Source organism: Malania oleifera, chromosome 6 (assembly GCF_029873635.1).
Source record: "Malania oleifera isolate guangnan ecotype guangnan chromosome 6, ASM2987363v1, whole genome shotgun sequence".
In the NCBI taxonomy this organism is placed as follows: domain Eukaryota; kingdom Viridiplantae; phylum Streptophyta; class Magnoliopsida; order Santalales; family Ximeniaceae; genus Malania; species Malania oleifera.
In genome coordinates, this window is record NC_080422.1 from 109,131,710 (window position 1) to 109,143,873 (window position 12,164).

General features: G+C 37.0%; 1 protein-coding gene across 2 annotated transcripts in view; it reads left to right on the plus strand.

Annotated features, from left to right (window-relative positions):
• The first annotated feature begins 8,968 nt into the window (after positions 1-8,968).
• The window catches only part of LOC131157920 (small ribosomal subunit protein uS9m), a 31,087-nt gene continuing 27,891 nt past the window's right edge, over positions 8,969-12,164 (plus strand). For both annotated transcript variants that reach the window (XM_058112385.1, XM_058112386.1), the window contains exon 1: positions 8,969-9,617. In XM_058112385.1, coding sequence (XP_057968368.1) covers positions 9,050-9,617 — 568 coding nt within the window. In that variant the 5' untranslated portion in view covers positions 8,969-9,049. The remainder of the gene's footprint in view (positions 9,618-12,164) is intronic.

Consider the following 12,164-nt stretch of genomic DNA (forward strand, 5'->3'; position numbering starts at 1 on the left):
TCAGTTTCCTTTTTACTGTGCATAGGTTTTTCAGAAATTTTGCATATGTAGGGACTTATTGTATGGCATCTAAAAGTGGATGGATGATCTTCACCTGTTTGAATATTTCTTGGATCTCAGTGTGATACTTATTTTTCTGACCAGATGTCAACCGCTGAGGATAGGGTACCACATGTTGATATTCCTTAATAGTCTCATCCTCCTTATTATCTGACTCCTTTGAACTTGAGCTTGATTCATCTAATTTTTCTTTTCCTTTATTTGTCTCAGCTATCACTTCAGGAGTTGGAGTAACTGTTTGTCGATCAATAGGCATTTCAGGACGGGAAATTTCCTTTCCACTTCTCAAGGTAATAACTATCTTAGCTGACTCAAAAGCATCCCCTGAAACATTGTGCACCGGTTGCTGTTGCTGTCGATATACTTGGGGATTAGACTAAGCCTATGTAGGAAATTTCCCTTTTTTCAAGGTATTCAGCTGTGTACTTATCTTATTCATGGTCTCTCTCAATTCCCCAGTGGTCGTGGCATGAAGCTGCATGAATTGCTGGAACATGTTTGCCATCTGCGTCATGCTATCATCAGGAGATTTCTTTACTGGAATAGGAGCTAAAGTTGGTTGAAATCCCAGTGGTGCGTAGCTCTAAGAAACCTGTTGCGGCTGATACTGCTGTTGAGGAGTTGTAACTGGGTGATATATCGACTATGGAGGCGGTGCATAAGATTGAGGAACTTGCTGATATCGTGAGGTTGATGGATTGGGTTGATCATTCCTTTATGAGAGGTTCAGATGATACCTATATCCTGGATTATAAGTGTTCGAGAACGGCCGATTCTGAGTTTTGTTGACCCAATTCACTGATGGCACCCGATCAGATCTACTCTCCTACCATACTAGTAGTAAATGACAATCTTGAAGTATGTGGTCTGAGGTCTCACAGATAGAGCAATCCTCAGCTTTCACTTTTTCTGTTTCCATAACCTCCAGTTTCTTAGACAACGCAGCAACAATAGCTTGTAAGCTAGTTTCCTCTTTGACCTCGTATCTACTGCCACCACTGATCGCTTCGAGAGGTTGTGCTACTATTGGTGCCCATTCATGATGTATGTTCCATTGTTGGACACTCTCAGCTAAATAATCAAAGAATGATAGAGCCTTATCTGGTTCCTTGTTGAAGAACTCCCCGTTGCACATAGTTTGGACAAACTGTTTACACGCAGGGGTTATAACAGTATAAAAATAATTCACTAACCTCAAAGATTCGAATTAGTGACATGGACATGTGTTCATCATGTCCTTGAATCTCTCATAGCAAGCCTGGAATGTCTCGCCACCTCTCTGCATGAGCTGACTGATCTGCTCCTACAGGTACTGAATTCTTTGAAAAGGAAAGAACTTATGTAAGAACTCAAACTGCATTTCAGCCCAGCTAGTAATAGAGTTAGGTCGCAGAAAATTAAGTCAGATTTTTGCCTTATTTTTCAAAGAAAAGGGAAACAAGCGAAGTTTGATATATTCATCAGTTTCAGCCCTATTAATGAAAGTGGTGCAAATCAACTCAAAATCTGTCAAGTGTTGGCATAGACTCTAAGAATCCATCTCGTGAAGCTGAGGTATCATAGATAACATGCTATGCTTAATGTTGAAGTTCGGTGCATCTTGTGGTAACACAATACAAGACGGTGTGGAAGTGTGTGTCGGTTGTAGAAAATCCTAAAGTGTACGTGGTGTAGGTGCAGCCATGATTTCCTTAAAGAATTGTTCAAACAAATTGTTCAAATCAATTTCAAAATCACTCGTAAAAGTAATTAGAGAATAATCAGATCATGTGCTTTATGTGTCATTAGTAGTATTAGGTGAAATTTTAGACAATCTATTCGAGTTATCTCGGATCCAAGACATCAAACATCAATGTAATAGTAGAAATTCACTAACACAACAGCAAACAAGGATGATCAATTTTTTCAAAATTTTCAATTTTTTTAATTTTTTTTAAATTAATGAAAAATAAAAAATAATTGGAAAAACACCAAATTTGAAATTAAAGCTGGCACTCCCCGGCAACAGCGCCAAAAAATTGACTCACTTGAAAAATGAGCAGCTCGGAAGCTATCCCACGTATAGGAGTTTCGTCGTGTAATATTTAGCCAAGGGCCAGATCGTCTCCTTAGGGAATGTGGTTTAATTCCAAATTTTACGTATTTCCAATCGAAAATAAAAAGTCGCTGAACTCAGTTCAGATTCGGGTTCCTGGATTGTTTGAGATTTTCTTTAACGAATTAAAATAGCATGCAATTTAAACTCTAAAACCTAACACGCACTAAATTAAATAATGAAAAACAAAAAATCCTATAATTAACTAGGGAGAAATTGAAACACGCGTTGAATTTCGGAACAAAAATTAAAGACGCTAATTTTCCTACATAATTAAAACATGCAATTCTGAGAATGTAACCAATCACAAATTTAAATAACAACTAATTTAAATGCAACCAAGAGCTCAAAGAGGAATCCAAGTCTTCAAGAACTAAACCATAAAAGAAACACTGAAAAAATGGACTTTAATAAAACTTAAACTAAATTGAACTCAACAGAATTTAAATTTTAAAGTAAACAAGTAATATAAATCCTAAGAGAATATTTTTCTTTTTGTATTAGGAGATCAACACGAACTTAGACACAATCACTCAACTAACGCTAAATAAATACGAAGAACAGGGAAATGACTTAACTTTATTTAAAAATACCCAAACAAGATAACAAAAATTTAAATTTTAATTAAGATTCTACCACAACAATGACACCTAAACAAACTTTAGAAATTAAAACTTAAAATAAAATTTACCAATAGAAGACAATATTAATTCAAACAATAACTCAATTCTTTTAGTGTAATAATAATAATAATAAAACCAATTAAAAAGGAAGAGGGGAAAGAAAAGAAAAAGAAAAGAAAGAGAAGGAGAAAGAGAGAGATAGGGTAGCTTGTGGGTGTATTGGAGAAGCTGCACAGCTGCAACTTAGAGCAGCAAGGGTGGCCGTGTTCTAAAGCAGAAGTCTCTCTGGTTTGCAGCTAGAAGGCTCGGGTTGGTCTCCAACAACAACCAAATCCATCACATATAATAAGTTATGAGACACTGGAGATTGGAGATACACTATCATATGATGTAGAACCAGTTCAAATCCTAGATCGTAAAGAGCAAGAATTGTGCACCAAAAAGATTCCACTAGTAAAAGTACTTTGGAGGAACCATGTAGTTGATGAAGTCTCATGGGAGCTAGATGAGGGAATGCGTCAAAAGTACCCACATTTATTTAGTGGGGCTCAGCGTTAGCAAGAAAAAGGTAATGGTTCAGGTAAGGATTCGTTGTATGTAAGCAGATTTTTGTGTAGGGTAATTAGTTGAATGTAATTAATTATAAATCGAAATGTAATGGTTTTGATGTTAAGTGGTCTTGAGAGAGTTTTGATTTGGTTATTGTAATCTTCCAGAACTGTATATGTAACCACACTATTCCTTCACTATAAGTGAGGGTGATTAATAATGATTAAGCGGTTTGTTTTTCAGTTGATGGTATAAGAGTCGATTAGAAAAATTTGAGAACAAGGTTTTTATAAGGAGGGGAGAATATAGAGACCCCAAAAAATGATAATAATAATAATAATAATAATAAGTAAGAAAAAAGAGAAATTGGTTTGGTGTAAGGCCAAACCGTCGACGGTTTTGGTGGAGCTTAGAAAACCGTCGTCGGTTTTGAGTTACTAAGGCTTAGTAATAATAAAACAGTGAAAACAGTTTAATTAAAAAGCCAAATCGTTGACGGTTTCAAGGAAACCGTCGATGGTTTTTCTCTGGTTAGTAGCCTATAAATTGAATTCAAGTCATTTTTTTGGGACAAAATTAAAACTCTCTCTCTATCTCTCTCTCGCTCTCTCTCTCTCTCTCTCTCTCCTCTCTCTCTCTCTCTCTCTCTCTCTCCTAGTGTTGCAACCCTCTCCTTCTTTCTCTTTGATTTCTCACCCAGTATAAGCCCGAATTGAAGGAGGAATGTCATTTTGGGATACTGGCAACGTTTCTCTGCTAATTTAACTGGGGCGGTTTCGTAGTTCAGGCATTCTAGGAACTACTCCAAAACTAAGGTGAGGAAGATGTTTTTCAAGTTTAGTTAGTTATTGGAAGTGTGTAGGTTTGGGAGTAGTAAAATGACTATTATTCCGGGGTTAAGTTGATTAAATTAGGATATGAATACAAGGTTTTGTGCAAACGCTGCAGGCACGATTTTAGTATCCCTGCAGGCTTTTCTTTAGGAATCAAGTAAGAGGATAGATTATGTCAAGAATTTTTAGAAAATTTACTGGTTAAAATGCAATATTTAATTACAAAAATTATATGTACAATTTCGTTAGATATTCAGGTATATGGGAATGAAATTTATGAATTAATGTATGTTTTTGGGAAATCAGATATTTGAATTGAGTAAACCCCAGAAGCGATTTTAATATTATTTTTCAGCTATATATATATATATATATATATATATTGTAATGACCCAAATTTTTAAATGAAATTTAAAATTATAAAGAAAGGGAAATTGGAAAAGAGAAAAAGAAGGAAGCTGCCAAGCTTCGTCGACGAACACAGGGTTTCGTCGATGAAGGCTTTAAAGATTTCGTCGACGAACACAGGGCTTCGTTGACGAGAAAATGCCGAGAGGGGTTTTTGAGCTGACTAAATTTCATCGACAAGGAGTGGATTTCGTTGACGAAATTTGTGAAGGACTCGTCGACGAAGGTCAGGCTCGTCAACGAATCCTGCTGTCTATATATATGAAAAATCCGATTTTTATTCATTTGAAGCTTCCCCCTCTCTCTCTCCTCTCTCCCCTCTTCGGCCCTCTCACTCTCTCTTTTCGATTTTGGCCCCACCAGTCGTCGAATCGGCGATCCGAAGCTACCACGACGATCCTGGCGGAGTTCTCCACAAGTCTGCCGGGGCGGATCGTCAGGAAAACAAAGTTGGAAATCATCCCAAAGTTGAGGTAAGGCTTTTTAAGTCAAATTAGACTTTGAGGTAGTTATAGAAATTGATGTACGCATGAAAATATGGATGTTTAATACTAGAAGTTTTAAGTTTCAGGGTATTGAGTAGAAAATCCTACGGGGGGGTCAGGCTAGGAAATTTGAGGGGCTTTCTCAGTAGTCAGGTAAGGGAATAAACTAAAACAGTAATTTTCCATGCAAATTATTATTGATTATGATAAATTTATTTTCAAAAAAAGCATATGTTATATTGTGTATTATGAAGGAAATGTACAATTGGGAAAATACTGCTATGATGATTAAAATATATATGTATGTATGAGATGATAGGAAAGCATGATTCTAGAATATGAAGTATGATTTTTAACAGCACATGTGTAGCATGAACATTATTTTTATGTGAAGCGAATCATGATATGAATGATTTTACGAGCAAAGCATATTTTCAGGTATTTTGAAAAGACGAATTATGCTATACTGAGTTTGACAAATATATGATAAATGAGTTATTTTCAGAATGTAAATACCTGAAACGTATATGGCGCGAGGCCATATTTATATTATCGGCACGAGGCCGTATTTACGAATTTGGTGCGAGGCCATGTATTTATATTATCGGCGCGAGGCCATATTTATTATGTTATCAGCGCGAGGCCGTATTTACTATGTTATCGGCGCAAGGCCGTATTTATTATGATTTTGGGACGAGGCCATACGTATGATTTCGGCACGAGGCCATGATGATATTATGTATGTTCATGTATTATATGTTATTACAGCCATGATGTTAGTTTAGTTCAATTCAAGGCTCGGTACCATAGCTATATGTGTAGATCAAATATCTACTTCAGATTAGTGCTAACCGTCCCACAAGGGGATGGGAGATGGATAGTCGATGCGGCTTTCAGTAAAGTGTGGACGTCCACCTGATAGTTCGGACCAGGGTGTGGCGGGCCCATTGTACTTATAGACATATTTGATTTGGTAGTGGTTGGCCAGCCATTGTCGGGTCCCGCCTTCAGGCTGCACAACCCGTCATGGGGGGTAATACATGACATTAGCTTGTTATTCATCTTGAATATATTTTAAGTACTACAGTTACAACAGATGTTTTTATGTATGTTATTACAGTGATAACAAATGCTTATGTATGTTATGATTTATTAACAAATATGCAAGTACATGATCATCTAGTATAATATTATGATTATTTCTAGAGTTATGAAATGTACTATATATGTATAAGCACCTTAAATGTTCATATTGCCACACAGCTGTATTTAGTTTATTTTCCCTTACTGAGAAGTGTCTCACCCCCAACATTAATTAACTTTTCTGGAAACCTAGAGAGACCGGCGGGTCAGGGCTGCCGTTGAGTGATTGGTGCTTCCCTACTAGAAGGGTAAGCGTTGAACTAGGACTAGAAGATTTTTGTTGTATGGTCCTAGTATTGTTTTTGACTTTTTGGTGATTGTACATATAAACAGTATTTTAATGATATAATAAACTCTGGTATTATGTTTTATGATTGGATGTTGAGATTTATGTTTAATGCTGCTAGGTTTTCCGCTGCGTTTGACAGGTGTCCCCGTTACCCATGGGTTCGAATTGACCATTTCATTTATTATGTGATATTTTATATTAAGAAATCGAGGGACGCTACATATATATATATATATATATATATATATATATATATGTGTGTGTGTGTGTGTGTGTGTGTGTGTGTGTGTGTGTGTGTGTGTGTGTGTTTTCCCTAGACAGTTAGTTTATTATAGTGTAACACTCACTCATATGGCATGAGCATGATTATTTTACAGTATACAGACCGGAATATTTTATGATTATACAAAATAAGAGCAGTTTGGTAATGATTTTCATAAATAATATCGACATTACATAAAATATGATATTATATAATATATTATTACAGTTCAACCAGCCTAGTGCCGTGACAGTTTAGCCGACCTAGTGTCGTGATATTTTAGTCGGCCCAATGCCGTGATAGTTCGCCGGCTCAATGCAGTGATAGTTCACCGGCTCAGTGCCGTGATAGTTTAGCCAGTCCAGTGTTGTGATTATATATATATATATATTATAGTTTATTTAAAAATTATGATATGACATATTTTACTTAAAAACATGAAATGAGTTATGTTATAGTTATATTATGAAATGTACTATATGATAGCCGAACCCTGATGGATTAGTTTAGTTTCAAAGCACGACATTGTAGCTACTATGTCAGGTTAGTGCCACCACACGTCTCAGATAGAGTGTTGATGATTGGATAGTCGATTGAGCCTAGAGAAGAGTAGTGTGCCCCCCTGACAGTCTAGACCAGGCTGGGCAGGCCAATCGTACTTATAGACGAGTCAGTTTTGGCTTAGCGTAGTAAGCCAACCATTACAAGGTCCTGCTTACGGGCTGCATAACCCAATCATGTGGGGGTAATACATGATATAAGCTAGCCATTCATCAAGGGGAGAATTTCAGTATTATACAGAAATAGCAAATGATTTACATGTTTATTGAAATTTATTATGACACGATATGCTTATGTTGAGAAATTAAATATGATTTTACCAGACTTATATAAGTACGAGTACAGATTTCCTGATTTATCAGATACTGTTAATTATGTTATAATTAATTATGTACAGTATAATTTTATAACACAATAGAACTCATGTTCTACACTCTGATGATAATCTGTCCCACTTACTGAGAGGTGTCTCATCCAAAAATTCAAACATTTCAGAAAATCTAGACAGACGAGCAGAACGAGCTCCGAGGTAGAGGAGAAGTTGATACAGTCCTAGTTTAAGGGTAAAGTGGTTGTGTTGGGAGATATGTTTTGTATAATCCTTGGGATGTTTTTATGGATTTTTGGGACGTACATGTATATTTATGGAGAGAGTAGAACTTTGGTATTATATATGAGGTTCAGGTATATTATGTTTTCCGCTGCATAGATAGTATGTATTTATGGATAAGTATCTCTGGTACCCACTTTGGATCTGGGATGACATTGTGGATGTTCTTATTGGTATCAGAGTAATTTTATATTTTTAGTAGTATGGGAAAAAAAAAGTAGCAGAATTTTCGGGTCGTGACAAGTTTAGCATCAAATTAACAAATTTTTGAATCTTAGCGCATCAAGCACCTAAAGTTTTCCCACAAATATTAAAAATTCAAATCATATAATCTAATTCCATGCTATTAAACATGTTGTTGTAACAAATATAAAAAATAAAAAAATACAAATCATATAATATAATTCATGCAATCAAATACAAAATTTCATATGCATTAATCATTTATTCAAATAAATTTAATATACAAAAATTCAGACATGAAAAAAACCCTAACCTCAAATTGGGGATTCCCAAATGATGTTTCAAATTACCAAATTTACTTTAATATAACCAAATTTAACGTATAAAATACCCATTTATATTACAAACAAACACAAATTTCAACTCAAATTTCAGAATCTTAGCAAAATAATAACAAGGTTTAATGTTGAAACTATACCTCATCTCCCTTCTTTATATACTACCTTCCCAACATTCGAATTGTACTTCGTGGCAGAACATTAGAATTGTACAATCCGAACCCAAAGTTCACCTGTAACTTCAGAAACTCATCAGATTGCGTTCTCCGCTCTCCGCTCTCATTGTTCTCGCCCTCTTCTTTGAATTACAAAGAGAGAGGAAGGAGGAAGAAAAGAAATATTAGAGTAAAAAACACTACTCCATAACAAAAGATGCTCGACCGTAAATAATAGTGGACCATCAAGCATTTTTCTAGATGCATCAATAAAGTCTCACCCGAACTTTTCTTAAATATTTTTAATTAAAATAAATTTAAATTTGGAAAATTTTTTAGATTTATGCATACGTGCACGTGCAATGCACATGCCTCTCCTACCAGTACAGGGTACAAACCCTTCGTCGCCCCCGTCACCGTCCTTCACCTTCTCGCCCTCCCTCCTTTCCTCCACAATGCTCTCGCGCTTCATTTCTAAACCCTCACACCTCCGTTTTCTAACCCTACTCTCCTCTAAACCCCAGTACCCAAAACCTCTCCACTCTTCTCTGAGCTCCAAACGCACTTCCATTCTCTCACTTTCTCGGTACTTCTCTACCAATCACAGCAACGGAGATGGCAATGCCAAAGGCCAATCTAAATCCACTTTCTGGAAAAAATCGCCGGAAAATGACCAGACCGGGGACTCGGTGTTCAGAAACGATTCCGGAAGCTTTGCCAGTGTTACGGACGGCGGTGCAGTGGATACGCCCTGGTCGAATGAGAAAAGCGAAGAAGGTGATGTGTTTGAGAATATAGACAAGGAATTTGGTGCGAAGGATGGCGGCGAGGTTTGGGCGACCATGGAGGGGTACAAGCCATGGACTTTGGGAGACGAGGAGAAGGATGATGATGTGTTCGACATTGGGGACGCAATGCAAGAGATTGATGGGGTTGAAGGTGAGATCAGGGTGGAGAGTGAGAGGCGCGAAGAGGATAAACTGCTTGAGAAGGAAGAGGAAGAGCTTAAAGCCGTACTTAAAGGTAAGTTTTGAAATTATGGAAATTAATCTGATTATTGTAGAATTATGAGACATAAAAACTGAGGGGTATTTTCTGCGTTTGGCCTTTTTGACACGCCAAACAAATGCATCAGCCATCAAATGAGCTTCTTTTCTTCAACTGAATTGGAGTTTTGGTTGGTTAATGTGTCTCATCTGTTTCCCTTTTTCCCCTTTTTCTTTTTCCTGTTTATAAAATTAAATGGCGAGGCCAATTATGAGTGCCATTGCCATGAAAGAGGGTGTTTTTTCACTTCTTGATTTAATATTTTTGAAGGAACCCAATTTAATGATTTAATGTAGATTAATATATGATTAAAACGGCTGGTGTTTCAGAGGAAAGCAATTTTAAAAGTGAACTGATTTAGCAAGCTATATGCATATTTTGCCACGATAAGACATATTGATTCAATACCAAAAATAAAAAAAAAATAAAAAAAAATCAAATACATAAATGTTTGTTTTGGGTTCTAGGTCTGTTACTTATCTTGTTGGGGTGGTGGAGTTCAAATTTATAATGATTTATCCAGGCAGGTCCTAGATTCATGTGATTTGTGGATTATGAATTAAGCTCTCAAAGACACCAGAAATTTTGAATTGCATTATATTTTTGGTGACATTTCAAGCCTATGAGATAAAGACACTCCTTTAGTGATTTTTATTACTGATTGAAAATGGTTGAAGAAATTATCTGAGTGTTGTGATTGGTGTTTGTATGGGGAGTTGGGAGTTCGAGGCGTTTAAGATCTTGGTGTTGGTGGGCTGCTTCACTTTAGAGTGGCTGCTGCCCTTTCTTGGTTTCTCCCTTGGAGGCAATCCAAATTCCATGACCTTTTTGGAGCCTGTGATTGAGAGGGTTGGTAGGAGGTTGGACAGGTGGAAGAGGGTGCATTATCTTTTGACGCCATATTGCTCTCATTAGCACCTCCCTTTCCAACATGCCCATCTACTTCTTATCTCTTTTTATAAGTCCCCAAAGTGTCTCTAGGATTCTTGAAGGGTTGATGCTTGATTTTCTTTGGTCTGGGTTTGAGGATAATAGAAAAAAAATTACTTGGTTAATTGGGAGATTGTTAGAAGAACCAATTTGAAAGTGGGCCTAGGTGTCACGGGCTGACTATTTTCACACCTTTGTAAAAGGACCGTGCGGTGCTAGCTAAAGCATTTTTGTTTAACTAGCCAACCTATCGTTTATCACAATTCATCTACAAAATACTTTCATTAACATTCAATCAAATAATAACAGAATTTGTAAGCAATTATGAAAGCAGTGACAAGCAAACAGTAAACATTGAAGCAACGCAATTCATTAACAACACCTCCATTAACATTGTGTGTTCAGCGAGGGAGGCAAGTAAGCTAAACACGTTGACAATAGTTAGCGAGTTTTACAAGATTGATGAACACTCTCCCTCCCCCTAAAGAGCTTTATATGCAAATGTCATCCTGACACTAGGAAGCATCAAAGTGACTGAGGAGTCATATTGCCTTATTTGGCATACAAAGAAACAACTAGTAGAAAATAAACCTACATTAGTATTTACATGATGGAAACCCATCCCAAATGCACGAGACAAGTTGTCATAGGCTATCATAATGCCCTGAACAAGCTAGGCTTGTGACGCTTCCCCACTTATGCGGTCGACGTCCTCGCAAACTTCAACGCTAGGTGCACTTCAACTTTGTCCACAAACGGTTGATATATCTCCTGCAGAAATCCAGCTGATTTCTTCTTCACCAAGGTCTTTCCACTTCACTAGGAACTCCCGCCACTTCTTCTTTGAGGATATGAACTCTCTGTCTGCAAGGATATTTTTTTTGATCAGTAAATGATAAATTATATTGATCAAAATGGATATGTACAGAAACTCTGGGCATACCCGAGAGAGGGGAGACCAAGACTCCCAATCAACAAAACAATGCAAATACACTCAACTTGGGCATCCCCAGGGGCACAAAAGCCATCAAAACTGAATTAATAAAAAAAAATAAAACATAGGAAACAGTAACTCAACAAAGGCACTAAATAAGGGTACCTTCGAAGAAACTCAAGCCTCCACCGAAGAGAAAACTGTGTTGAATAGAACCAACTCCGGAGGGAAGGCACTCGGGGGAGCAGCTGATAGCAAAGTAAAACCAGCTCCAAAACACACCTTCAGAATCAACTTCAAATTGATAAGCGTCAATTTAAACTTTGAAGAAACTCAGGCCTTCATCAATGAGAAAACCATGTTGAAGGCACTCAGGGGAGCAACAGATAACAAAGTAAAACCAGCTTCATAACACACCTTCAGAACCATCTTCAGATTGAGAAGCATCAATTTAAACTGCACCAACAAATGCTGCTGCAGTTAACAGCAGCAACTATTCATTCAGCAACATCCGGTGCATCAAACCCTGACAACTCACAGCTACAGAATCGGCTTAGCATGCAGGAAGCATCAGAAATAAGACACAACCAACCACTCAGAAAGAGACTGGCCAATCCTCAAACTGAAATCAATTTTCATATCGCAGCATTGCAGGAAAA